The sequence below is a fragment of the Tinamus guttatus genome, unplaced genomic scaffold, assembly GCF_059628265.1.
Source record: "Tinamus guttatus ecotype Peru unplaced genomic scaffold, ASM5962826v1 Tinamus_guttatus_pri_ptg000629l, whole genome shotgun sequence".
Lineage (NCBI taxonomy): Eukaryota > Metazoa > Chordata > Aves > Tinamiformes > Tinamidae > Tinamus > Tinamus guttatus.
Genome location: NW_028289163.1, coordinates 562,119 through 587,978, shown reverse-complemented (window position 1 = coordinate 587,978; position 25,860 = coordinate 562,119). Strand labels below are relative to the sequence as shown.

At 73.5% G+C, this 25,860-nt stretch overlaps 5 protein-coding genes across 5 annotated transcripts; 1 reads left to right on the top strand and 4 right to left on the bottom strand.

Annotated features, from left to right (window-relative positions):
* Positions 1-634: 634 nt before the first annotated feature.
* DENND4B (DENN domain containing 4B) lies at positions 635-7,619 on the bottom strand. Its single transcript, XM_088535511.1, has 26 exons — positions 7,320-7,619; positions 6,996-7,248; positions 6,858-6,927; positions 6,567-6,736; positions 6,259-6,500; positions 6,114-6,180; positions 5,981-6,039; positions 5,765-5,909; positions 5,513-5,688; positions 5,320-5,420; positions 5,035-5,250; positions 4,821-4,966; positions 4,608-4,747; positions 4,411-4,534; positions 4,083-4,289; positions 3,876-4,004; positions 3,458-3,800; positions 2,934-3,373; positions 2,723-2,845; positions 2,475-2,647; positions 2,188-2,329; positions 1,874-2,107; positions 1,697-1,796; positions 1,462-1,627; positions 1,326-1,390; positions 635-803 (listed from the first exon to the last, which is right to left on the bottom strand). The coding sequence occupies exons 1-26, from the start codon at positions 7,616-7,618 to the stop codon at positions 658-660; spliced, it is 4,476 nt and encodes a 1,491-aa protein (XP_088391637.1). The 5' UTR covers position 7,619; the 3' UTR covers positions 635-657.
* Positions 7,620-9,986: 2,367 nt separating this feature from the next.
* CRTC2 (CREB regulated transcription coactivator 2) lies at positions 9,987-16,922 on the bottom strand. The gene is made up of 14 exons (XM_088535447.1): positions 16,728-16,922; positions 14,370-14,471; positions 14,174-14,290; positions 14,021-14,082; positions 13,697-13,765; positions 12,962-13,065; positions 12,863-12,892; positions 12,562-12,641; positions 12,293-12,342; positions 11,966-12,210; positions 11,267-11,709; positions 10,971-11,087; positions 10,661-10,889; positions 9,987-10,218 (listed from the first exon to the last, which is right to left on the bottom strand). Exons 1-14 carry the CDS (start codon positions 16,902-16,904, stop codon positions 10,010-10,012), a joined length of 2,034 nt encoding a protein of 677 aa, XP_088391573.1. The 5' UTR covers positions 16,905-16,922; the 3' UTR covers positions 9,987-10,009.
* Positions 16,923-17,795: 873 nt separating this feature from the next.
* On the bottom strand, positions 17,796-19,128 carry SLC39A1 (solute carrier family 39 member 1). Its single transcript, XM_088535493.1, has 3 exons — positions 18,946-19,128; positions 18,744-18,874; positions 17,796-18,491 (listed from the first exon to the last, which is right to left on the bottom strand). Exons 1-3 carry the CDS (start codon positions 19,121-19,123, stop codon positions 17,796-17,798), a joined length of 1,005 nt encoding a protein of 334 aa, XP_088391619.1. The 5' UTR covers positions 19,124-19,128.
* A 1,086-nt stretch (positions 19,129-20,214) lies between these two features.
* LOC148592190 (ras-related protein Rab-13-like) lies at positions 20,215-24,132 on the bottom strand. The gene is given in 12 exon segments (XM_088535494.1): positions 20,215-20,376; positions 20,455-20,534; positions 20,603-20,688; positions 21,062-21,102; positions 21,774-21,847; positions 21,930-21,980; positions 22,060-22,125; positions 22,207-22,296; positions 22,374-22,451; positions 22,530-22,590; positions 22,670-22,730; positions 23,953-24,132. Coding segments are annotated over 12 exon segments (969 nt in total). The 5' UTR covers positions 24,077-24,132; the 3' UTR covers positions 20,215-20,219.
* Positions 24,133-24,372: 240 nt separating this feature from the next.
* On the top strand, positions 24,373-25,578 carry RPS27 (ribosomal protein S27). Its single transcript, XM_088535327.1, has 4 exons — positions 24,373-24,492; positions 24,711-24,819; positions 24,965-25,075; positions 25,355-25,578. Exons 1-4 carry the CDS (start codon positions 24,487-24,489, stop codon positions 25,381-25,383), a joined length of 255 nt encoding a protein of 84 aa, XP_088391453.1. The 5' UTR covers positions 24,373-24,486; the 3' UTR covers positions 25,384-25,578.
* The last annotated feature ends 282 nt before the right edge of the window (positions 25,579-25,860 follow it).

Genomic DNA, 25,860 nt, shown 5'->3' with positions numbered 1-25,860 from the left:
ACCCAGGGCATCAGGGGCCAACTGCGCGTCCAGCTGCAAACCCTGCAGTGCCAGGAGCCGCCATGGGCCCCGGGATGTGCTGGGACACGGCCCTGGGGATCCCCCCAGCCCCTGGGGGGGATGGAGAAGGTGGCACCCACCTCCCATCCCCGCAGTGAGGCAGCCTGGGAGCCCGGCGGAGAAAATACTGAGCGCGGCTTTATTGACCCCCCAACGGGGGCTCCGTATTGCACAGGGCGGAGGCCGGGCGGCCCCCGCTCCCCTCCCGGGCCTCCCCGTCGCCCCTTCCCAGCCGTGAGCGGGGCGGGGGGACGGGTCCCGCGGGGGCGCGACGGGGCGGGCGGGCGCCAAAGGCTCCCCCGGCGCCGGCCCGGCCCTCAGCGCAAGCGAGACGGGGCGGGCGGGGGGAAATAAATAAATAAAAATATATTAACACGGAACTTAGAAAAACAACAGCCTCGGCGAGCTCGGCCGCCCCGTCCCGGGCAGCACCGGGCGCCCTGCCGACACCTTCCCGTTCCCGTGTCCGTGGGGCGGCCGGACGCGGCGGGGCCGGTGCCGGGAGCGGGGCCGAGCTCGGGCGTCCCCTGGTCCTGGGGGGTCCCTCGGAGCCGGGCGAAGCTCAAGCGGGGCGGGGGGCTGCGGGGGGCCCCGGCTCTAGCACTCGAGGGTGGCCCCGAAGCTCTTGCGGCAGTCGAGCGCCTTGGAGCTGGGCGGCTGCGCGCGCTGCCGCCGCAGCTCCTCCTTGCCCAGGCTGGCCGCCAGCTTGCCGTAGGCCGCCTTGTACTTCTTGTCGAAGGCGGCTGCGGGGGGAGCGGCCGTCAGCGCCGCCGGGACCCCCCAGAGCCCCCCGCGCTCACCCATATCCACGTGGTCCCAGCCCAGCACTGCCAGGACCCCCCTGGACCCCCTGGAGCCCCCTGCACTCACCCATATCCACGTGGTCCCGGCCCAGCGCTGCCGGGACCCCCTGAACCCCCTGGAGCCCCCTGCACTCACCCATATCCACGTGGTCCCAGCCCAGCACTGCCAGGATCCCCCGGAGCCCCCGTGCTCACCCATATCCATGTGGTCCCGGCCTAGCGCTGCCGGGACCCCCTGGATCCCCCGGAGCCCCCTGCACTCACCCGTATCCACATGGTCCCGGCCCGGCACTGCCGGGACCCCCCGCAGCTCCTGGAGCCCCCCGCACTCACCCATATCCATGTGGTCCTGGCCCAGCACTGCCAGGACCCCCTGGACCCCCCGGAGCCCCCCGCACTCACCCATATCCACGTGGTCCCGGCCCAGCACTGCCGGGACCCCCTGGAGCCCCCCGCACTCACCCATATCCATGTGGTCCCGGCCCAGCGCCGCCAGCGTGAGGAAGAGGATCTCCCGGTAGATGCTCCTTGGAGGGGAAAAGGGGAGGTGAGGAGGAGCCGGGGGCCGCGAGGAGCCGCGCGGGGCAGCGGGAGGCACCTCTGGAAGCGGCGCGGGCTGCTCTGCGCCGCCAGCGTCTCCAGGAAGAGCGCGATGGCCTTGTGCACCTCGCTGAGCCCCACGTGGTTGAGCACGGCCTCCAGGAAGGCCAGCGAGAAGGGGTGGTTGTGGTGGCGCCACGACTGCAGCCGCGTGGGGACGTGACCTGCGCCGGGGACGGCGGTGACAGGGGGACGAGCGGCGCCGCGGCCGCCCTCCCCGCGCGGGCACTCACTGTGGAAGCGCCAGAGCACGTAGAGCGGCGGGCAGCTGTCGGGCTCGGGGCTGAGCACGTCCCAGAGCAGCCGCACGGCCACGGCGAGCGCGTCCGGGGCCTGCGGGACGCGGCGGGACGCGGCGGTGAGCGGCGGGCCGCGGCGCTGCCCCCCGGCGCCGCGCGCCGCGCGGGTACCTGCGGGGCGGCCGCCACGTGCTGCGAGCCCAGCAGCAGCCGCGGCAGCTTGCTGGGCAGCCCCAGGCGCTCGAAGTACCACACGAGGTTCCAGTAGATGATGGGGTGGCTGTCGACGAGCTCGGGCTGCGCCAGGAACTCGCTGCCCTCGTTCTCCACGAGGCTCTCGAGCTCCTTGCGCAGCACCAGCGGGCTCAGGTAGGCGAAGGCGACGCGCTCCGAGCGCCGCGGCGCCTGCGGGCGGCGAGGAGGGCGCTGGGAGCGCTGCCCGCGGCGCCGCGGGTGCCCGGCGCCCTCCGCGCGCTCGGCCCTACCGGGGAGTCCGCGGCGCCGTTGCAGAGCTCCGGTGCTGCTCCCGGCTCCGTCTCAGCCTCGTCCAGGGCCAGGCAGCGGCGGCGGTCGCTGAGCACGGGCCCCGCTCCCGCGGGAGGCGGCGCGGAGCCGTCCTCGGCGACGCTGCGCGCAAGGAGGACGTTAGAGAGCCCCAGGGTGCGGGGACACAGGGCACCAAGGCCAAAAGCAGCACACGGGGGGCAGCGGAATCTTCCCTGGGGGATGCAGGGACAGGGTGGGGGGTCTCGCTGGGCACCCCGGCTCTCACCTGGGCTGCTGGAAGTCCTGGATCTCGATGCTGAGGAAGGGCACGAAGGAGCGGCCGCAGAAGGGGCACGTGGTGTTGAGGTTGGAGTCGTCGGACGTCCAGCCGGCCATGACCTCCTCGTCGTACACGAGCGCGTCGCAGCCCGGGCAGCGCGAGCAGCTCGACAGCAGCACCTGGGCAGCGGCAGCGGCGTCGGCGCCCGCCCGGGAGCCCCACATGGCCACGGGGCCCCGCGTGAGGACACGCACCTCCACGGCGGGCGCCTCGGGGCCGCCCGCAGCCTCGGGCAGCGGGTCCGAGGACTTGTGGAAGCCGCCGCTGCCGAGCGACGTGTCCGACAGGTCGAACTCGCTGCCCAGCGACACGGAGCTCTGCGGGGAGGAAGCACACGCAGAGCCGCCCCAATGCAGCGCCGCAGCGGCGCGCGGGACACGGGGACGCCGCGCGGCAAGGGGGTACCTCGGAGGCCGTGGACTCGGGGCGCTCGCGGGGGTGCAGCAGCGTGTCCATGGGGCTGCGGCGCGGCGCCGGCTCCCGCTGCTCGGACGCGCGGCGCCCGCCGGGCTGCTCCGCGCTGGCCGCGTGCCGCGGCGAGGGCCGCTTGGCGGGCGAGAGCAGCTGCTGCAGCTTGGCGGCCAGGCCGCGGCGCGGCGTGCCGCCCGGCGCCCCGGCGCGCTTCTCGTCGCGCCCGGACGCCGGGGCCCCCGCGGCGGGGCCGCCCTCGGCGCCCAGCTGCCCGTCGGCGCCGTCCAGCGTGAGCCGGTCGCTGTCGTCCGTGGCGAAGCTCACGTCCGAGAGGCTGCCGTCCTCGGAGGCGGGCGCCGCGTCCCGCAGGCCCCGCAGCCAGGGCGGCAGCGGCGGCAGCGCCTCGGCCTCCAGCACGCCCAGAGCCTTCATCACTGCGGGGAGGAGGAGGAGGAGGGCGGTGGGGGCGCCGCGGAACCCCCCCCGGCCCTGCCCGCCGGCCACGCGGCCCCACTCACTGTGGGCGACGCCGGCCTCCAGCGTGGGCGCTTCGCCGCGGGGGAAGCTCAGGCTGCCGCTCTTGACGAGCGGCGGGGCCGCGGCGCCGTCGCGCAGGCTGCGCCCGGCCCACGTGGTCTGGCGCTGCAGCCCGGCGCGCGGCCGCGGCGGCGGCGGCACCGCGGGCGCCCGGGGCTCGGCGGCCGGCGACGCGGGCGCCGTGACGGCCGCGACGCCCGGCGCGTTGCGGCGCTGCCGCAGCGGCTGCCGGAACTGCGCGGCGCCCAGCACCACGTTGCGCAGCTTGGCCCAGCGCAGCCGCCCGCCCTGCGTGCTCGCCGGCCACTTGCTCTCCAGCACGGCCTGCCGGGGGAGCGCGGTGAGGCCGGGCGCCCCGCGAGGGCCCCGCGCCGCCGCGTCCCCGCACGCCCCCCGTACCTTGTTGTAGTAGCCGTAGGTGATGGTGTTGGGGACGATGCCGGCGCGCTTCATCTCCAGCAGCACCCGCACCGACAGCACCGGCTCGCCGTACTGCCCGCACAGCTGCATCAGGATGCGGTAGCACACCTGGGCGGCCACGGGGAGGGGACGTCAGGGCTGTCCCCACGCGCCCGCCGGCCGCCCCGCGGCCCCCGCGGCCCCCACCTCGTCGGGCAGCACCACTTTGTGCGCCTCCATCTTCTTGAGCACCTCATAGGCCAGCTGCAGCGCGCGCACCTTGGAGGCGGCGGCGCGCACGTACGTGGGCAGGTAGATGAACCACAGCCCGTAGCAGTGGCCCAGCAGGCACTTGGCCCACATGTCGGGCACCGAGGAGTATTTCTGCGCCACGCGCTGCGCCACCTTCATCTCCTGGGCACGGCGAGAGGAGCGCGGGGACGCGCGGCCCGTCGCCGTCAGCGCCGCCCGCCCCCAGGCCCTTCCCGCACGGCAGGGCTGAGGCCGGCGCGCTCATCGCACCCGTGGCCGCTACCTGCTTGGTCCTGCGCGGCGCGGGGCTGCTGGGCGCGCTGCTCTTGGCCTGGCACAGCTGGGCCAGCAGCTGGTCCTGGGAGCGCTCCAGGAGGTCGAGGCGCAGCGTGGGGAACCCGTCGTACCTGGGGGGACGAGGGGCTGCGCCGGGGGCCGCGGGCGGCGGCGCCGAGGCCGGCGGCGGCGCCGGGCACTCACCAGTAGCGCGCGGGCAGCTCGGCGCCGTCGGGGCCCGCGGGCTCCTCGGGGGGCATGATGAACACGGTGTGCTCGCTGCCGTGCGAGTCGTCCAGCTCCATGAGCGGGGCGTCCTCGGGCCGCTCCAGCTCCACCTGCACCTGCGGGGCGACGCGGCGGCTCCAGCGCGGCGCTGCGGGGCGGCCCGCGGCCGGGCGCCGCGCCGGGGCCCACCTTGTCCACGCACGTGTCGAAGAACTCGAGGCAGCTGTAGCGGTCGCTGGCGAAGGAGCAGTCCTCGATGAACTGCGTGAAGAGCTGCGTGCGCAGCAGCTGCCCGTAGAACTTGTGGTACGCCCGGTCCCGGGACTTGAGGAAGCCTGCGGGCACGGGCGGGTGTCACGGCGGCCCCGGCGCCCCCCAGCCCCCCAGCCCGCCCCGCGCTCACCCTGCAGCAGGAAGAGGTTGCTGGAGTCGCGGGTCTTCTCGGAGGGCGCCTGCGTGATGGGCTGCAGGTAGGAGCGGTAGCCCTTGAGCACGCACGCCATGAAGCGCAGGAAGGCCGCCCGGATGTCCAGCTCAAGCTGCTTGCGCCGCCCGTACACCAGGTCGTAGTCGGTGAGCAGGAACTCCAGCGACGCCTCCTCCACGGGCTTGTTGTACACTGGGGACGGCGGCAGCGCGTCGGCCCCGCGGCCACGCAGCCCCGCGCCGCCCCGCGCGTCGCACTCACTCTCGTCCAGCTGCTGGAAGTGGCTGTGCAGCGAGGCCAGCAGCACCTTGCAGGGCCGCCGGGGCAGCGCCCGCGGCGGCAGCAGCTTCCGCTCCTCGCTCCTGCCGAAGGAGAGGGGCACGGGGTGGCGCGGGGCTCCCCGAGGGCGCCCGGCACCGCGAGGCCGCCCGGGCCCGGGGGAGGAGCCGCTTACTGGAAAATGGTGTTGGTGTCCAGGTCGACAAAGATGACGTCTTTGGGGGGGTCGTAGAGGTCGAAGTAGCTGGAGTGGATGCCTACAATGAAGGGCACGGGGGCACACAGCACGTCAGCCAGCGTGAGCGGGCACAGCGGGATGTAGGGGCACTGCCAGCGCAGGGGGAAGATCATCTGGGGACAGGACAGGGAAGGGGGCGGTGAGCGGCGCGGGCGCCCGGCCCGGCCCGCCGCCCGCCCCGGCACTCACCGACACCAGGGCTTCGCCCACGCTGGTCAGCACGTCGGGGCGCAGCGAGTGGATGAGCAGCTTCTGCTCCGTGAGCACGGCCACCAGCAGCGCCACGGCGTTCTCGGGGCCCAGGTTCTGCAGCAGCGTCAGGAAGCTGGCTCCGCTGCGGGGGGGAGCGGGATGCGTCACCCGGAGCGGCGCCCGCGGCGCGGGGTCCCCCCCGCCGGGTCCCACCTGAGCGGCAGCGGGGAGGACACGGGCTGGCAGAGCAGCAGGTTGTCGTACGGGGACATCTGAGGAGAGACGCGGGGCGGTGAGGGGCCGCGCGGGCTCCCCGCGGCGCCGGGCGCGCGGCGCGGCCGCCCACCTGCACCAGGATGCGCGGGCGCTGCGGCGACGGGAAGGGCACGTTGTGCATGAAGTGCGAGATGTGCCTGGAGGGGAGGGTGCCCGTCGGCACGGCGGCACCGCGGCCGCCCCCGGCGCCCCCCCGGCCCCGGCCCGGCGCTCACGTCTCCAGGGGCAGCACGTGCGGCCCCGAGATGGAGTAGCGGTAGATGAACATGAGGAACTTGCGGAAGACGTCGAAGAAGGGCCAGTGCGAGAGGACGCAGATGCTCTTGCGGGTCTGCACCGACTTGCTGGCGATGGGGCGCCGGTCGACCACGCTGAGCAGCCCCAGGCGCAGGCTCTGCTTCTCCGAGAGCCGCTCCCGCGGGAAGGCCTCGTGGAACTGGATGGCGGCGCCGTAGACCTGCGCGGGGCCGTCAGCGCCGCCGTCCCCGCGGCCCCCGGCCCCGCCGCCCCCCGGCCCTCCTGCCTTGTCGCCCGAGGCGCCGGTGAGCACGAAGGTGGAGAACACGGGCAGCTGGTACTTGGTGTCGGCCGGCCAGCTCTCGATGGTGGCGCCCATGGGCAGGCAGAACACGGGCACCGACTCCGGCAGCGGGAAGGACTCGCTGTCCTGCGCCGGGTAGCGCCCCAGGAGCCCTGGCAGGGCCCGCAAGGAGGGTTGGGGTGGCCCGGGGGGGCCAGCGCCACAGCAAAGCACCGGCCACGACCCCCGGCAAGCGCCGCGGGCAGGGACGAGCCACCGCCGGGGGCCACCTACCTGCCTCGTACACCAGCGTGTTGGCCTTGGCCATGGCGATCTTGTAGCACAGGAAGAGCGCGGGGCCCCACTGCGAGGAGGGCGCGGGGCGGTGAGCGCGGGCGGCGCGCGGGTCCCCCCCCGGCGCCCCGCACGCACCATGCCCGCGTTGAGGTTCCTGTCCACGCGGCAGAACGTGTGCGGGGGGCTCTCGCCCTTGCTGGGCATGATGAGGCAGATGTCGGTGACGCCCAGCGTGTTGCGGCCCTGCGGCTCGGCCGCGCGCCGGTACGTCAGGAACGCGCGCTGGTGGCCCGGCCCGCCCGACGCCAGGTTGGCCGAGCGGCTGTAGGGCGTCGTGTCCAGGATCTTGCAGCCCGGCTTGGGGCGCTCCTTGCCCTCGTAGTGCACCCTGCACACGCGGCAGGGCTGAGCGGGCAGCGGGGCCGGTGGCCGCGGCGCGCCGGCCGCCCCGGGACTCACCCCAGCTCGATGAGGGGCAGCTTGTCCCGGCCCCGCTTGTAGCAGATGAACATCTGGGGGTTGTTGAGGAGGCCGGCGTTGAGGTCCGCGGGGTGGCCCGACGTGGTGGTCTCGATGCACGTGAAGCCATGGGGCACCTCCTCGCCCTGCGAGCGGATGATGACGGCCACGTCGGTGATGGGCTCGCCGGGCCGCGCCGGGCGCTGCGCCGGGCTCTCCTCCTCCAGCGGCTGCGACGCGTCCGTCAGCCCGGCCACCACGAAGTAGTCGACCAGCTGCGGCGGCTTCTCGTCCGACATGGCCGCGCTCACGGCACCTGCAGGGAGGCAGCGGCGGCCGCGTCGGAGCCCGGCCCGGGGCGCCCGGACCCCGCGGGTGACGCCACGGGAAGGGAGGAGGTTTCCTGTTTGCCGGTCACGCTGCCGAGCGCCCGGCGACACCCCCAGGCTGCCACCCCGGCCCAAAACCGCTGCCCGGGCGGGCGGAAAGGGGAAGGAAGCGGCTGAAGGAGCCGGCCCCGCCGCGCCGGGATGCGGCCGGAGGGGAGCGGCGAGGCCAGCTCAGAGCCCGGGCAGGGGATCCCCCGGGATCCCCCCCATTCCCGCCCGTCCCGGTGCCGGCCCCGGGGCCGCGCGCTGCCGCCCGGCTATTTTTATCCCGGCCCCACGTGACGCCGGCGGCTGCGGAGACGCAGGCTCGGCCCGATGGAGCCTCCCGGAACCAAACCGGGCTGCCCCCGGGAAAGGGGGGCGGCAGCCAAGGGGCTCCCGGGGGCCCCCTCTCCCCGTGAGCCCAATCGGGCCCCAGCGGAGCGGCCAGGTGGCACCGGGGGGTCCCGCAGCCGGATGCCCCTTGGACACCCGCGGCACCGGCCCCTCGGGGCAGCTCCGAGGATGCTGCAGGCCGGGGCTATGGGGCAGGAGGGCCCCTTGTCCCCCCCAGCAGTGGTGCCCGTGGGGCCCCCGTGTCCCCCCCACACACAGCAGCAGCCCAGGACTTTCCAGCCCAACCGCAGCAGCAGCCAGAGCAGGAACCAGAGCGGAGAAAGGGGAAGCAGCGGGCGGGGGGCAGGGCCCCGCAGCCCCACTGCGCCGTGGGGCAGCGCCCGGGGGCAGAGCTGGTCCCCCCGGGGCGAACCGGCCCCACGGTGACGGCCCAGAGCTCCCCGGGGAGCAGGGAGGGCAACGGGGCAGGGGTTGAGGCTGCTGCAACCCGGCTGCCCCGCTGTGTCCCTGTACCCCCTGTACATCCTTGTGCCCTATTGTGTGTCCCCCTGCCCCATTGTGTGTCCCCCAGCCCCACTGCGTGTCCCTGTGCCTCCTGTGTGTCCCTGTGTCCCTCTGTGTCCCCCTCTGCCCCCCACGTGTCCCTGTGCCCCACTGTGTGTCCCTATGCTCGCCTGCGTGTCCCTGTGCCCTGTGTCGCCCGTCCCCCTGCGTGTCCCCCTGCCCCCCTGCGTGTCCCCCTGCCCCACTGCGTGTCCCCCTGCCCCACTGCGTCCCACCAGCCCGAAGCCCCCGCCTCGCACCTGCGCTGCTGTGGGGCCGAAGCCGTGGGGCGGAAACGACAGGGCAGGAAACGGCACCGGGGCCGCAGAGCTCCCCACGGGCGGCCCCACGGCGGCCCCCAGAGCCCCCCTAGCGCTGCCCGCACCCCACAGCTCTGCCCAGACCTCCCAGCCGGCCCCATATCCCGCTGGCCGGCCCCATAACCCGCTGGCCGGCCCCACAGACGCTGCCCGCACCGAGAGCCGGCCCCACGGCTGCCCCCGGGGCCCCACGGCGCCCCCAGCCAGGCCCCCGTCCCCGGCCAGCCCCATAGCGCCCCACAGGCACCGCGCAGACCCCTATAGACACCCGCACCCCACGGAGCTGCCCGGGCCTACAACCCGCCCCACACACCGGCGCTACCGGCCCCGCTCCCGCGCCCCCTGCGCTTCCGTGCCGCTCCCGCCCGGGTCCGCATCCCCCCCGTCCCGGTTCCGGTCCCCCCCCCCGGCCCGGTCCCGCATCCCCCCCGTCCCGGTTCCGGTCCCCCCCCCCGCCCGGTCCCGGTTCCGGTCCCGTTCCCGCCCCGCGGCGGCCCCGGCGCCGCTACCTGCGGCCGGGCCGCGGCCCCGCGCTCCGCCGCGTCTCGCTGCCCCCGCGGGCGCCGCCAGCGCCCCCTGGCGGCGGGAGGCCGCGCAGCGCCGCCCCCTGCAGCCCCGAACCGGGACGGGGGGGGGGCGAAAACGGGGACCCCCCCCCCCCAAAAAAGGAGGCAGGCGGCGGCGCAGAGCGAGGCCTTGCGTTAACATAGAATATATTTTTAAAAAATAATAATAATAATAAATCACTCTGGCTGTCTCCTCCTGCGCAGCGGCTTGGCGCGGCGCGGGGGGGGCGCCCCCGGCCTCGGCGCGGACGAGGGCGCAAAGTTACAAGTGCTTCTGCGGGCGGGGGGGGCCGGCGCCCCCGGTAACATACGGGGAGGGGAGGGGCGGCCGGGGGGGTTAAACACCGTGATTAGCCAGGAAAAATAAAAATTAAAAAAAAAAAAGGGAAAAAGCAGCTCCCCCCCCCGCCAAATCCCCTCAGCGGGGGGGTCTGGCCATGGGGTTATGTACAGGGTGCTGGACCCCCCCCCGGGCTGTTTTTCCGCGTGGGAAGGGCAGTAACAAGAGGGGGGGTCCGGAGCGGCGGCGGCCGCGCTCACTGCAGCCGGTCCGTGCGGAAGGAGTCCTCCACGGCCGGGTCCGTGAGCAGCGCGTACGGGTCGCTCAGCATGTTCAGTCCGTCCAGGGTGAGTGGTTCGATCCGCAGGTCCTCGTCCAGGCCCAGCGCCGCCGCGTCCACCTCGAAGCCCGGCACGCCGGCCAGCGCCGTCGCGATCTCCTTGGAGATGCCGGGCGGGGAGTCCCCTGCGCGCGGGGACCGCACGGACCGGGCTGGCGGCGCGGATCCACGGGCACCGGGGCGGCCCCGGGGAGCCGCGTCCCCCCATCCCGGCCCTGGATGCTCGGGGATGATCCCAGCCCTGCATCATTCCCATAAAACAACCCCGTGTCCCACATCTCCCTATCCCGGCCCCTGGATGCTCAGGGATGATCCCAGCCCTGCATCATTCCCATAAAACCACCCTCGGATCCCACGTCCCCCCATCCCATCCCTGGATGCTCAGGGATGATCCCAGCCCTGCATCACCCCCATAAAACCACTCCTGGGCTCTACGTCCTGGGCTCTACATCCCCCCATCCCGTCCCCTGGATGCTCACGGATGATCCCAGCACCGCGGGGACGGCGCAGCCCCGGGATCCCACCCGTCCCCTCCATCCCACCCGTCCCCTCCATCCCGGCGCCCACCTGTGAGGACGATGTTGGGGATGGCGCCGTGGCGGGCGCAGTTGCCCGGGCTCTGCCGGGCGAGCGCGGGCGCCCCGTAGGCGCCGTCCGCCTGCTGGTAGCCCAAGGCCCCCAGGTCGTCGCCGAAGGCGCCGCCGCCGCCGCCGTCGCCAAAGGGCTCCAGCTGCGGCAGGGAGGGCTCCCCGCGCCAGCCGGGCGCCCCGGCGGCCAAGCCCAGCTCGCCCAGGGGCTGCGGGGGCGGCAGGGACGCGTTAGGCTGGTAGGAGGCGGCGCAGGGGCGCTGCGGGGCCGGCGGCCGCGGCGCGGGGCCGGGCGCAGCGGGGCCGGGCGCCGCGGGGCCGGGCTGCGGCAGCAGCGCCGCCGGGCCGTACGCGTAGGGCGGCAGGCGCTGCTCGGCCGGCAGCTTGCTGGTGTCCAGCGGGACCCCCTGCGGAGAGAGCGCGCGGGCGTCAGCGTCCCCGCGTCCCCGCGCGGGACGAGCAGCCGGGATTCGCTGGCACGTGGCTGAGATGAGCATGGAAACGAGACAAGAGAGAGCAGGAGGAGGAGGAGGCCGGAGGCGAGCGCGCGGCGCGGGCGCCGGCGCGGCCCATGGCTCGTGCATACCTGGGTGATGGAGGACAATGTGGGTGACATTGTTGGTGAGAACTGTTTGGGGTGCTGCCTCCTGGAGTCGGCGCCCATGGGCAGGGTGAGGGGGCTGAGCGGGACCCGCCGGCGGGGCGAGGTGCTCACGGGCGCCTGCACCACGGGGGGGAAGGAGCTAAAGCTGGACGCCAGGCTGGGGTTGCTGGGGGAGGACTGCATGGGCTGGCTGCGCGGGGACGTGGGCAGCGAGGGGTTGCTGAGCGAGGAGGACAGCGAGGAGGGCAGGGACTGGTTGGAGAGCGACGAGGGGATGGAGGAGCTGCTCTGCGAGGACTGCAGCGAGGGGTTGCTAAGGGAGGACTGGAGCGAGGGGCTTCGCAGGGAGGCCTGCAGGTTGGGGTTGCTAAGCGAGGACTGCAGGGACGGGTTACTCAGGGAGTTCTGCATAGGTGAGGTAAGTCCTGTGGGGACAAAAAAGAAGAGACACCAGCGTTACCCACGGAAGCGCCGCGCGCCCCGAGGCTCTGGCCTCCCCGGGCAGGGGCTCCCCGTCTGCCCTGAGCGGGATGGAAGGTGACGGAGGAGACCACAACGATGGAGACGGAGACACACACACGCGGCCCGGGGAGGCGGCGCTCCGCGGGGAGCGGGGCCCGGAGCGCCGGGGCCGCCGTCCCACGGCACCCCGGGACGCGGGACGCCGCGGGCAGCCCTCACCTGGCGACTCGTAGCCCGTGCCCAGGCCCATGCTGCTGCTGATGCCCAGGTGCGTCATGGTGGTGGCCAGGTTGCTGGTGCTGCTGCCCCCACTGAGGCTGGGGTAGGCGCCCTCGTCCGGGTCGAGGGGAGTGGGCAGTGGGGACGGGAAGTGCAGGTTGGTGAGGTCGGGCAGGGAGCCGCCCGTGTTGAGGGCCGAGGGGATGAGGGGCACGTTGGCAGGCTGGTCCGGGGACGGGAAGATGCTGGGAGCGGAGAGAGGCGGCGCTGAGCGCGGCAGCGCGGCCGGCAGCCCCCGGCAACGCGGCGCGCGGAGCCGCGGCTTACTGGATCCCGGGGACCTCGCAGGAGCGCGGCCGGGCCGAGGACGATGAGAGCTGCGGAGCCAAAGGGAAGCCGTGAGCCGGGGCCGGGACGTCTGCGGCGGCGGTTGGAGCGCAGGAAGGAGACGGAGCGCCCCGGTGTCGCAACGCTCCCGAGCGGGAAGGCGGCCGCGCGGCGCGGGGCCTCCTCGGGCACCTTCCTGCCCCAAACGGCCTCCGGGTGGTGCGGAGAGGCCCCTCCGCAGCCCGCGCGGGCCCCGCTCCCGCACGCACCTTCTTGGTGTCCCAGGGCTTCAGCGCGTGCTTGTTGTCGTCAAAGCTCTCTTCGATGGGAGGCACTTGGAAAAGGAACACTGCGGAGCGGAGGGGAGAGCCTCAGGAGAGCGGCAGGGACACCGAGCCCCGTCCCTGCCCGTCACCGTGCCCAGCACGGCCGGCCTGGGGACGCCAGCGCAGGAGGGATGTGTGGGATGACCCGAGTGCCACAGGGACCGGGCGCTCTGCCCCATCCCGATCCACCCGCCCCGGGGGCAGTGGATCCGCGTGGCCGGGACGGGCACGCGCAGCCGTTCACCTTTGCTGTCCGTGTTCCCGTCGAGGAACCCTGCAAGAGAGCGGCGGGCGGTCGGCGGCGCGCCGGGCGCGGGGCCGGCGGGGCGCGCGGGGCACTCACCGGCGCGGCGGCCGGGCGGCGGGGCGCCCGGCGCGGGGCCCAGGTACGCGTCCTGCGGCGCCGGGTTCATGACGCTCGTGTGCAGCGCCGAGTCCGAGTTCGTCCTGGGGGGAAGAGGAGGAGACGGGCAGCGCCAAGGGGCGCGAGGAAGGGCAGGAGCGCGCGGGGACATGGGGAACAGCCGGGGCCAACGCGGGGACGGTGACGAGCCCGCGCGGGGCTGCGGGGCTGCTGCACGGGGAGCCGGGCTCTGACCCTGCCCTGCTCCATCGCGCGACATTCCCAACGTTCGCTCCGGATCCGCGGGCGGAGGCGGCTCCGCTCCCCGGGCCTGCGGCTGCTCCTGGCGCAAGGCCGGGCTCTGCGGGACCCTTTTGTTCCCCGGGGGCAGCGGCCCCGGGCTGCGACTGTCCCTCGCGCTCCCAATTAGTTGCTCTGGAGCGGCCGGCGCGGGAGAAGGCGGCACAAGGGGGACATTGTTCGGCCGGGCGCAGCGGGGCCGGCGCGGGGGCAGGCGGCTCCACGGGCCACCGCGGTCCCCTCCGGCACAGGGCCGGGATGCACGGAGCCACCGGGACCGGACCGAGCCCGCTGGGCACATCCCGCAGCAACGGGCTCCTTGGTGACACGGCAGGACCGTCCCCTTCCCTCGGGAGGGCCAGGGCTGAGCCCACCCGGGGGGTCCTGGGGCTTGGATAGGAGGGGAGCGAGGAACCAGGACCAAAAACCAGTCACCTGTTCAGAGCCGACGGCAGCCGGAACACGTGTCCTTTCTCCATGGGGAAGTTGCCCCAGGGCATGGTCCTTGGTGACGGAAAAGAGCAGGGTTATCGGGGGGCCGTGGGGCAGGGGACGGGTGGCACTGCCCCCCCGGGCCATGGGGCAGCACCGGGGGGCCGAGGCGCTCCCTGCACGTCCGTGCAGCTTCCTCCCCACTGCGCCTGGTTCCTCCTCCCCGGATCGGCAGGGGAAGCTGCCCGGAGCCTCTTCCGAGGCACGGAACGCACCGGGCACGTCCACCCGCCACGAGGGGCTCCCCGAGCCCGCGCGCCCTCCTACCTCCTCCAGCTGGGCTCCGGCGGGGGCGACAGGTACGTGGGGCCGTAGGGAGAGCTGTCGATGTGCGGGGCGTTAAGGGAGCGCTAACGCGGCGCCGGGGCCCCGCCGACGTCCCCCCGCCCCGTCCCGTCCCGTTCCGGTGCCAAAGGATATCTGGCGCACGTAGCGCCGCAGCGGGGACATCATCCGGCGCGGGTCCCGCTGCACCCGCTCCACCAGGCCGTGGTGCCGGGTGCTGCGCGTGGAGTCCAGCGGCGAGTGCAGGGCGCCCTGCGGGGCCGGCGGCGCGTGAGCGGAGCGCACGGAGCCCCGGGAAGGGGCCGGGAAGGGGGCGAGGTGGGAAGCTCACCTGGAAGTCGGCGACGCCGCTGCCGATCTGGTTGACGTTGGGCAGGGAGCCGCTGTAGAAGGGCCCGCGGCTGTGGGCCAAGCGCAGCTTCTGCGCCTGCAGCTGGGCCGGGAGGGACACACGAGTCGGGGGGAGCCCGAGCGCCGGGGCCCCTGCGGACGGAGCTCCCCATGGGATGGGGCCGTCCCCAGGGTGCTCCGGGCTCCCGGGCGGCAGCCCCAGAGTTCCAGAAGAGGCTCCCAGGAACCGGGAGCAGCTTCCCGGCCGTGCCGGCGTTCCCGACTGTCCCTGCGGAGCGGCCGGGACGTCCCCAGGGCCGCCTGGAAGGGCCGGTCCCTTCTCCAGGATAACTACGGGCGGCACAAGAGGAAACGGCCTCAACTTGCGCCAGGGGAGGTTCAGGTGGGATATCAGGAAGAATTTCTACATGGGAAGAGCGGGAAGCCTTGGAAGAGGCTGCCCAGGGCAGCGGAGGAGCCGCCGTCCAACGCGCGGAGGGGGCACTACGGGACACGGTGACACAACGGGACGGCGACGAGCGGCTGGATCCGACCATCCCAAAGGTCTTGTCCAACCCCGACGACTCTGGGACTCTCCGGAGCGAGAGCCGGAGCCCCAGCCCGGTTCCGGCAAGGGCAGAGCCTGCCCAAGTGCCACCAGGAAGCTCCCGGAGGGAATAAAGCGGGAATGAAGCGGCTCCCCGGAGCCGCCGCCTGGCCTTGGGGCGGCTCAAGGCTGCGGGACGGAGTCACTGCAACCCACAGGCGGGAGATAAGCGGCCCCGGCACCGCTCCGGCCGCCGGAACGCCGGGAACGCCGGGAACACCGAGGCCCCGCGGCCCAGCCCGACCGTCCGCGCGGAGGCTCCGGAGCGGTGCCGGATCCGGGGGGGATCCCTGTGAGCCCTGCGGAAGGGCAGCTCCGGAGCGGCTGCCGCCGGGAGCCCGGCAAGGGCAAATTCCCAACCCTAAGACCAGCACAATCCAGATCCAGGGGAAAAAACATTAAAAAAAATGGAGATTTAGTCAACAGCTGTCGGCAGTGGCAGTGCGGGATTAGAGCAAGGAGCTGCCCTGGGGCTTAAGGTCCTGGGATCCTGCTCTGCGCTCCAAGCAGGATCCCAGCGGGAGCCGCACGAGCCCGAGCTCCCTCCGGATCCGGAAACCGCCGGAGACGCCGGGACGAGGGCAGCGGGAGCCGCGGAGGCTCCCGGGCCTCCCGTTCCGCAGGGAAGCGCGCGGGGATGGGGCCGTCCCCGGCGGCCTCGCTGCACATTAACCAGCTGTTTGCTGCGCAAACACCGCGCGGAGCCTCCGGAGCCGCCCGCCGGGATCCCCGCGCGGCACCGGAGCCCGGCAGCTCCCGAACCCCCTTCCCGCGATCCCGCCGCTCCGCTCCGCCAGCGCCGGCTCAGTCTCCCTGGCTCCCTGGATGAGCCTCTCCGGCTCCGCGATTCCCGTTTCCCAACCCCGCTGCTGGTTCCCAGCGCATCCATCCCCCACATGTGTCTGCTCCGGAGCCGCTGCCGGCCTGGCGGGATCCGCGTCTCCGGCAGCCGAATTGTGACCCAATCCTAATCCTGGCACCGTCCGCACAATCCAGAGCACACGGAGCCGGGCGGCTCCTCCGGCCGCGGGGAAGGCGCCTTCCCGGGAATCCACGTTCCCGACGCGTCGTCGCCACCGGCCTCCCCGTGCCCGAGAGCGGCGCCGCCGGCTCCTCTCCCGGGATCCCTCTGGCCCCGATCCGGGAAGCACCGGGATAGCGGCGCTCGCTGCCCCGCCGGGAGGAGCAGGGGACGGCGCCGCTCCCGGCGCGACGTTCCCGGAGCTTTGGCCAACCCAGCTGGAAGGGTCCGTGGGGACGGAGCTCCCGCCGCTTCCCGGGGCCGCTCGCGCGCGGGCCCGCGGATCTCCCGGGCGGGACAGACCCGCGCGAGGCTCATCCCGGAGCGCCGGGAAATCACTGCCCAGGAGCGACTTCCAACGGGCGAGCGGGACTTCCGAGCCGGGAAGCGTCTTCCCCGGGCAGGAGCCGCAGGCGAGCGGGACGCGGCGGCACCGGGAAGGAGCCGCCTCCTCCCCGGGCCCCGCGGAGCCCCGAGCCGCTTTCCCGGCCGGGCTCGGGCCCCCTCCGCGCCCCGGAACGCGGCGCCGGGAACGGGGCGGCTCGTTGGACCCGGCCGGGCACCGGGGCCGCCCCGCGAGGCCCCGACCCGCCCCGCGGCCCTGCCCGCCCCCCCCACCGCGCCGGACCCCGGGCCCGTTCGTCCCCCCGTCCCTATCCGGCCCCTCCGCGCTCCCCTCCCGCTCCCGGGGGCGGCTTCGCGGGGCGGAGGCCGCGGCGGCGCCGGCTCACCCGGGTGGAGCAGATCTCCATCATCACCTCCTCGAAGGCCGCCGTCTCCTCCGCCTGCCGCTGCTTTTGCAGCGCGATCTTCTCGCTGAACTTGCGCGGGTTGGAGGCGCCGGAACCGGCCGAGGAGCCCGCGCCGGGCCCGGGCCCGGGCCCGGCCCCCGCGCCCGCCGCCGCCATCTTCCCTGCTCGGGCCGCTCCGGCCGCCGCCGCCGCGGCCGCCGCCGCCGCGCGCGCGCGCAGGGCACGCTGGGGCGCGTAGTCCGCGCGGCGGCAGGCGCCGCCGCGCAGCCCGCGGGCGCGAACTACAAATCCCGGCAGCCCCCGCGGCAGCGCCGCAAGGGGCGCGGGGAAATGGAGTCGCCGCGCCTAGCCCCCGCCCCCGCCGCGGAGGGCGGCCGCGACTACAACTCCCGGCGTGCAACGCGCTGCCCTCTCCCCCACACCCGCACGGGGGGGGTCACGGGGGGTGGCACTGGCAGGGGGCGGGGTTAAATTCCAATATTTCCATATTTTCCCCAAAATTTCCATTGCATGGGAAAATACGGGGGGGGGGAAGGGAGGTGAAGGCAGCATGTGGACCAATATTGCACATATTGCACAGAGCAGTCGTGCTGCGGGGACGGGGGACGACGTCGCAGCGGGGACCCCCTGGGCACAGCGAGGTGTGGGGGGCAGCCCCCCTCACCCGGCCCCCCCACGCAGGCAGCCGGGCACAGCCATCCCTTCAAGTCCTTTATTTGCTTTTTTGTCCCATCCGGATCCTCTCCCTGCCCAGGGGAGGAGGAGGGAGCCGGGAGGGAAGCGGCCGGGCCCCCCCGACGCTCTAAGGACACTTGTGGGCAGGAAGGGGGGACGCCATGGGGTGGGGAGGGGACAGGCAAACGCTGCCTGAGCCCCCCAGCGCCCACCGGGAATAGCACCGATCCCTGGTGACGGGGACGCCAAGGCACAGCAGAGGTGTCGCGATTTGGCACTTGCACGGGGGACGTTTCCCCCCAATTCCAGCCCCACGCCGGGGGCGCGGGCCCGACCCGCTTGCCCTGCGGTGCGCGGGGCTGGGGGCGGGCGTCAGATCTTGATGAAGAGGATGGCGGTGACGAGGGCGAAGCCGGCGATGAGCAGGATGACCTTGAGGATGCGGTGCTGGGAGCCGCCCAGCTCGTGGGGCAGGATCTCGAGGAAGGTGATGTAGACGAAGGAGCCGGCGGCCAAGCCCTCGAGGACGCTGCGCCACAGGCGCTGCAGGGCTCCCGCCGTGAGCGCCGTGCCCAGCCCGACGCCCAGCGGCGACATGAGGGCGAAGAGCAGCAGGCAGGCGGCCACGGCGCGCGGGCGCAGGCGGCCCTGCAGCAGCTGCAGCGCCAGGCTGAAGGCCACGACGCACTTGTGCACCAGCAGCGCCACGCAGATCTCCAGCACCTTGGCCTCGGCCTCCTGCAGCCCCACGGCCAGGCCCTCGAACACCGAGTGCAGCGAGAGCGAGAAGACCAGCAGGAAGGAGCGCACGGGCGAGTGCGCGTTGAAGTCCACGTGCACGTGGGGCCGCTCCGGCGGCGGCCGCGCCGCCTGCCCGGGGCCGTCGGGCCAGCGGGGGCCCTGGATGGAGCCGTCCGGCGGCGCCGCCGCGGGCCCCCCCGCCAGCAGCGCCCGCGTCTCCTCCTCCAGCGAGCCCGCCTGGTCCTTGTAGGCCAGCACGATCTGCTCCATGACGAGCACCAGGAAGAAGCCCATGGCCAGGATGAACTCCTGCAGCGGGAACTGGAGCTGCGCGGCACGGAGCGGCCGCTGAGCGGGACGGGACGGGAAGAAGGACCCGCGGCTGCCGGGAAGCGGCGCAGGGGGGAGGATCTTTCCATGAGTCAGGAGGGCGCGAGGTCAGCGGCTCCCACGGGACCGGGATGGGGGGGCCGTGCAGGGAAACGGGATCCATGGAGAAGGGGGATTCGCAGGGCAGAGGGACCCGCGCGGGGCTGTCTCGGCGGAGCATCCCGGCCCCGTCCCCATCCCGGCGCTCACCGTGACGCGCAGCCCGCTCAGCGCCTCGTCGATGCCCGCCAGGTAGTCGGGCAGCAGGTCGAGCAGGCAGGTGCCCAGGAAGACGCCGCCCGCGAAGCAGCTCACGAGGTTCAGCAGCCGCCGGCGCCGCTCTGCGGGGCGGGAGCGGCGTGGGGCGCTGCCCGCGGCGGCGCGGGGGGCCCCGCGGGGGCGGCGGCGCTACCTGAGGCGGCTCCGGTGCTCCGCGGGTGGCGGAAGAGGCAGAGCGGCGCGAGGCCGCTGGCCAGCGTGAGCAGCAGCAGCGCCGCGAGCGAGCCCAGCTTCACGTCGAGGCCGCGCGGCGGGCGCGGGGCGGCGCGGGCCCCGCCGGGGCTCCACGCGAGCGGCCCGGGCTCCGCCATGGGCGCTGCGGGCGCTGCGGGCGGCGGGGGCGGCGCGTCAGGAGGCGCCGGGCCGCGGGCAGCGCCGCTTCCCGCCGGGGACGTGGCCGCCGCCGCCGCGGCGCCTCCCGGCCCGGCCCGTGACTCACTCGCTCCGCCCGCGCGGGGCCCCGCGGACACCGAGTGCCGGGACCGGGCGGGCCGGGGGCGGCCCCGGGGCGGCGCCGGGGCTGGGGGGGGGGGGTTCCGGTGCCTCCCCCCCCCGCACTCACCTCTCTCGCTACATCGCGGGCGGCCGCCGGGGCGGGGCGGGACCCCCGAGGCACGGCCAATGGGAGCGCGCGGAGCCGGGGCGGGGCCGCTGAGTGACGCGGCGGCGCCGCCAATGGGCGCCGGCGAGGGGCGGGGCGGGGCGGGAGGGCGCGCACGGAGCCCCGCCCCGAGGGGCAGGGCACGGAGCGGGGGCGGGAACGGGGAAGGGCGGGACCGGGGGGCGGGAACAGGGAAGGGCGGGACCGGGGGGCGGGACCGGGAACAGGGAAGGGCGGGACCGGGGGGCGGGAACAGGGAAGGGCGGGACCGGGGGGCCGTGGGAATTGGGGCACCTCGGGCCGCGGGGCCAAGAGGCTCCGCGGCAGCCGCAGGGCCGCGCTGCAGTCCCCGCCGCCCCCTGCACCGGGACACGGAGCCCGTGGGTTCCCGTGTCCCACGGTGACTCCCAGGGACAGCCCGAGCTGGGGGGAGCCGCCGGTCCCTGCGCTGGGGCGGAGGGAAGAGCTGGCGGCTGCAGCGCAGGATGGTGCCCAAGGGGGACATGGGGACGCCCCTGCGTAGGGACGGCAGCGGGAAGCAACACACGGACAAAGCGCCGCTCTGGCCACAAAAAGCAGGATTTATTTCACAGCACCCGCTGCTGCGTTGCTCCGGACTGCAGCGCTCCGACAGCGGCCGGAGTCTCCAGGGCAGCGGCCTCGGCGGGCGCAGAGGCTCCTCGGTGCCTCCGCAGGACTCCCCGGCGGGGCTGGAGGCAGCAGCCGAGCGCAGGGCAGCTCCGGCCTTCCCTCTCCCAGCGCTTTTGGGAGCGACGGGAGCGCGGAGTTGGAGCCGCCCGGCAGCGCTAGATGGACTCGATCTGCTTGCGGACCTTCTCGAGGGCCTTCCTGTCCAGCACGCGCTGGCGACACACGACGAGCACGGCGAAGACGGCGGCCGTGCCCATCATGGTGCCCACGAACTTCCAGAAAACGCGCGCCTCCATCACGGCGGAGCGGCAGCTGCGCCGGGGCGGGCAGAGCCGTGAGGGGCCGGGCGCTGCCCGGGGGTCCCGGTGCCGCCGCCGGGGGGTCGCTCACCTCTTGAACTCCTCCCTCCTGGAGCTGGCACAGCTGATCCTCTCAATGAAGCCCGTGGGGCTGCAGTCCGCGATCGTCTTCTGCAAAGGAGGGAGCCCCGTGAGCGGCGGCGCCGGGGGCGGCGCGGGGGCCGGGGAGCTGCGCTCACCTGCTGGAAGCTGCTGCACGGGGCGCACTCCTGCGCCACCACGAAGTCCTCCACGAGCCAGCACGGCGTGGCGGCCGCGGGGCTCGCTGCGGGGCACGGCGTGAGGGCCGCGAGGAGCCAACCCCTCCAGGAGCGGACCCAGGACCCCTGGGATCCCCCGTCCTGTCCGGCTCCCGGTGCTGGGAATCCCCAGGCTCCCCTGTCCTGGGGCCGGGAACCCCGGGATCTCCCCATCCTATCCAGCTCCCGGTGCTGGGAATCCCCGGGATCCCCCGTCCCGTGGCCGGGAACCCCCGCGTCCCCCCATCCTGCTCCCTCCGGGGATCCCGCGGGTCCCCACGTTGGCTTGGGCCCCCTCCCGACATCCCCTCGTGCCGGGGCCGCCCCCGTCCCCCAAGCAGCTCCCGGGCCCTGAACCCTTCCCCCGGCTCCGGGGCCCCGCTCCTTCCCCGCACGCACCCAGGCGCCGCTCGTCGCTCGCCGCCACGGCCGCCGCCGCTCTGCGGAGAGAGCAGAGAGCCCGTGAGGCGCCGCGCAGCGCCCGCCGGCCCCGCCGCCCCGCGGGCCCCGCTCACCGCAGGCCGCAGGCCAGGGCGCCCAGCGCGGCGTAGAGCGCGCAGCCGCGGGGCCAGGCCGCGCCGCGGGCCGCCATGCGCGCGCCGGGGCTACCGGGCCGCCATCGCCGGCCGCGGGGGCTTGTGGGAGGAGCGGGAGGGGCGGCGGCGGCCGCGCAGGGGGAGGGGCGTGAAGCGGGGGCGGGGCCACGCGCTATGGGTGGAGCCTGCGCGCGGCGGGCGGGGCGCCCGGGGCGGGGCCACCCTCGGTGGGCGGTGCGTAAAGCGGGGGCCATGTGCGGTGGGCGGTGCCCCCGGGCCTTGATTTGCATATGGGCGTGGTTTCTTTTGAGGGGGCGTGGCTAGCCCCGCACGGCGCCCCCGCCCGCTCCGCTCGCTCCCGGTCCCGGCGCCGTCCCCGGCGCGTTCCCTCCCGCCGCCCCCGCCGCCGCACAGAGACGCCAGACACGGGGCAAGGCACAAGATGGGCTTTATAGCACCGAAGTCCCGCGCTGGGACCGGCTCGGGGACACCGGCGTCCCCGCGCGGCCCCGCGGCCCGGCCCGCAGCCCCGGGAGAGGCGCCCGCGCTGCCCCGCGGGGACCGGGCCGGGCGGCGCTCAGGCCACGGAGCACTTGCTGCCGCCCTTGCGCTGCGAGCCCAGCTCCAGCGAGGCCTTGGTGCTCTGGCCCTGCAAGGAGGAGACCGACGGGTGGCGGGTGGCCCGGGGGGGTGGCCGCAGGACGCGGGGACCCCCCGCCAGCCGCACTCACTGCTTTCCGGGCGGTTTTCAGCAGGATGTCCCGGGCCAGCGTGTTGAAGGCCTGGGGAGAGGGGGACAGTTAAGGCCAGGGCATCAGCAGGGGAAACCCGGGGGGTTACAACATGTCCTGTCGCTCTCACCTCTTCCACATTCACGCTGGACTTGGCGCTGGTCTCGAAGAAGCGGATCCCGTGCTCCCTGGCCAGCTGGGGGGCGAGAGGGCGGCCATGGGGAGGGCACTGCGGACCCCGCTGCCCCCCGCCACCACCACCACCACCACCACCTACCTTCTCGGCATCGTCCCGCTGCACCTTGCGCTTGCTCTCCATGTCACACTTGTTGCCGATGAGGAGCCGCTCGACGCCGGCGGAGGCGTTCTGGGGTACGGGGTGCGTGGCAGAGCCGTCAGCGTCACCCGCCGCCCCCCTGCATCGCCCCCTGCCCACGCGCCCACCTCCTTGATGCTCTTCATCCAGTTCTGGATGTTCTCGAAGGACTTTTCGTCCGTGATGTCGTACACCAAGATGATGCCCTGCGAGGACGGGTGCTGAGCGGGGCAGGCGGGTGCCCGCAGCCCCCTCCCCGGCCCCGCCGTGCGGCCGGTCCCTACCATGGCTCCGCGGTAATAGGCTGTGGTGATGGTTTTGAACCGCTCCTGTCCCGCCGTGTCCCTGCGAGAGAGCAGAGTGGTGACGGGGGGACACACGCCGGGCAGCGGGGACGGCCGCCCGCGCTGTCTCGCTCACTCACCAGACCTGCAGCTTGATCTTCTTCCCCTCGATTTCCACCGTCCGGATCTTGAAGTCGATGCCTGGGAGGGGAGCAGAGAGCAGGGCTGGTGGGAACAGGGCGCACGGAGCGGGGCAAAGTCCACGCGGGCCCCGGCTCTGCACGGGAGCCGGCGCCGGCAGCGGGCGGGATGCCGCATTCCTGCGGGATGGCATCACCCCCTGCCACTGCCTGGGATGCTGCCCTGGGGCAGGGATGGACGGGTGGATGAGGCCCCTGCGATCCTGCCCCTCCGCTGCCCGCCCAGCTGCTTCCCAGGCTGGAAAGAGGCGGGAGCTCTGCGGAGCGCAGGGCAGCACCGCGTCCCTGCCCCGAGCAGCGTCCCCGTCCCCAAAGCCCCAGGCAGGGAGCAGCCCCTCGGCTCCCCGCCAGGCTCCCGAATGCTGCTGCTCCCTTCCTGCTGCTTCAGGACTCGCATTGCTACGGGGCAGGGAGCAGGAAGAGAACGGGGCCGGCCGGAGCGGCCCTTCCTGGCGGAATTCCCCGCCGGAGCGCTCGGCATACGCGTCCGGGCAGCGCCAGGAACAGCAGCTCCAAAACCTCTGGATGGGGAGGAGGGGACGGGGATGCCCAGCTCCAGGGCGCTCTCTGGCAACAGCTCCAGGTGCCAGGGGACGAGGAAAGCGGGGAGCATCCCCGGCCCCCCAGCCTGGCTCTGCCTAGACCCGGCAAGCAGCTCCCTCGGGACGAGGGGAGGAGAAACGTGATCCAACCCAGAGGGATCCCCCGCAGGCAGATCCCGTCCGGAAGAGGAACGCGATTGCAAAACCAATGGAGCGGATTTTTATTCTTTTTTTCCTGTTGGCGGAAGGAAAGCAGGAAAAAGCGACTGGCCGCACCGCGGGCTCCAGCTGCTGCCGCGGGGGCGGGGAGGGGGTTCCCAGGGCCTTGGGGGGGTCCTTGCAATGGAGGGACCCTGGAAAGGGGGTCAGGAGCTTCCAGGGGGTGACCCCGAGTTGGGAGCGGGGGGATCCCAGGAGCCCTGTAGGGGGGTCCAGGCACCGAGGAGAGTCCGGAGGGGGGGTCGGGAGCACCGGGAAGGACCCCTGAGCTGGGACGAGCCCGGGGGAACCCTGGAACGGGGCGGGGGGGGGAAGCAGGAGTGGAAGAAGCCCAAGGGAGTGTCTGGGAATCCCGGGGGGTTTCCCTGCGGCGGGAGCTGCCGGGAGCCCGGAGAGGGTCCGGGAGCCCCGGGGGAGCCCGGCTGCCCGGGGGGGACCCGGCTGCCCGGGGGCCGCACGCACCGATGGTGGAGATGTAGGTGCTGGTGAAGTTGTCCTCGGCGAAGCGGATGATGAGGCAGGTCTTGCCCACGCCGCTGTCGCCGATGAGCAGCAGCTTGAAGAGGTGGTCGTAGGCCTTGGCCATGGCCCCCGCCCGCCGGGCCGCTCTGCGCCGCCGCCCCCGCCGCCGCCGCGGCGGCCCCGGCCCGGCCCCGGCCCCGAACCCGGCCCGCCCCCGGGCGGGGACTCGGCCGCCCCCGCGCCGCCCCCCAGCGCCCGGGAGCGGCCCCGGCGCCGCCGCGGCGCCCCCGAGGGCCCCATCGCCGCGGCCGTGACGTCAGCGCCACCGCCGTGACGCCACGGCGAGGCCCCGCTGCCCGCTGACGTCACGGCCCGGCATGGCCGCGCCCCCTCCCCGCCGCGTGCCGGTCTCCACACAGCGCCGCCCCATGGCCGCCACTCGCTTCCGCCCGTGCGGGGGAAACCCCGGAGCGGATATAGCGGCCGCCGCTTCCGGCCTGGCCCCTTTTCGGTCGCGGCTGCCTCCACGCGAACATGCCCGTGAGTGCGGGGCGGGCGCGGGCCCCGCGGCGCCGCCCCCGCCCGCCGCGATACCGGCCCGGGGGGCGGCGGGGGGCGCGCGGCGGCGGCGGCGGGGGGCGGCGCGGGCTGGGCCCTGCGCGCCGCCATCTCCTGCGCGCGGTGGGCGGGAGGGCGATGGCGGGGGCGCAAGATGGCGGCGGGCCGGGGCGCGCTGAGCGGAGCTGTCCCCCCCGCAGCTCGCCAAGGACCTGCTGCACCCCTCGCCCGAGGAGGAGAAGCGCAAGCACAAGAAGAAGCGGCTCGTGCAGAGCCCCAACTCCTACTTCATGGACGTGAAGTGCCCAGGTAGGGGCGGCGGGGGCCCGGCCCGCGGGTGGGGACGGCCATAAACGCGCGGCGTCGCTCGCGTCCCTCCCTCGGCACCGAGGGACTTTGCCCCCGTTACCCCGCGTGCTTAAAGGGCCCTTCCCTTTTGCCTCCTGTCGCGCAGGTTGCTACAAGATCACCACGGTGTTCAGCCACGCGCAGACCGTGGTGCTGTGCGTGGGCTGCTCCACGGTGCTGTGCCAGCCCACGGGGGGCAAGGCGAGGCTCACAGAAGGTGGGTAGCGCCGCGGGGAGGCGGCTTTGGGCCTCGTGCTGTGCTGGGTGGTCTGCCGTGCTTTGAGCTCTTGGGTCAGTCTTGGCTTGTCAATGAGCTGCTCAGAGGAGGGAAAACAGCCACTTTATTACTATGCTGTTTTCTGTTACACTTTCTGTGCTCATCTGTGGGTTGTGTGCTTGGCGTTATGTGCTGCATAACTGATAAATTATGTTTTCAAAGAGGCTGAAAACGCCAGCGGATTTGCTCACTGTTCTGCCTCTTTCCTTCTCCGTCTAGGATGCTCCTTCAGGCGGAAGCAGCATTAAAATAAAGGCATCCGAGATGGTTGGGACTATGTGCACAGATGGCTGCGCAGAGGAGGAGCCATGGCATTTGATTCAGGAGTGACCCAAGTGCTTCAGCCAGGTGAACGCGGAATGGGAACCTAGAATGTGACTTCCATGCTGTCCCTGTAGCCCCACCCATCTCTCAGTCAATAAATTTTGGATAAAATGCAAGAATAGTTTGATTTTGCCCTCTGAATCTATCTGGACTGAGGAACAAAAAAAAAAAAAAAAAAAAGAAAAAAGCTGTGTGTTCTGAGTAGTTCTGGTAATCTGATCTGACACTCAAAGACTTCCATTCATTATACTGAAACACTTCCCTTTATTTGGGCCCAAACCCCAGGGCCCTGGTGCACTGCAGGGCCTCAGGCTGTTCAGTGCTGCACGTGTAGTTTATCTCCGCACACTCCAGAGCCACAGCTGAGTCCTGCTTCTTCCAGGTGGGGAACCTGTAGGAGA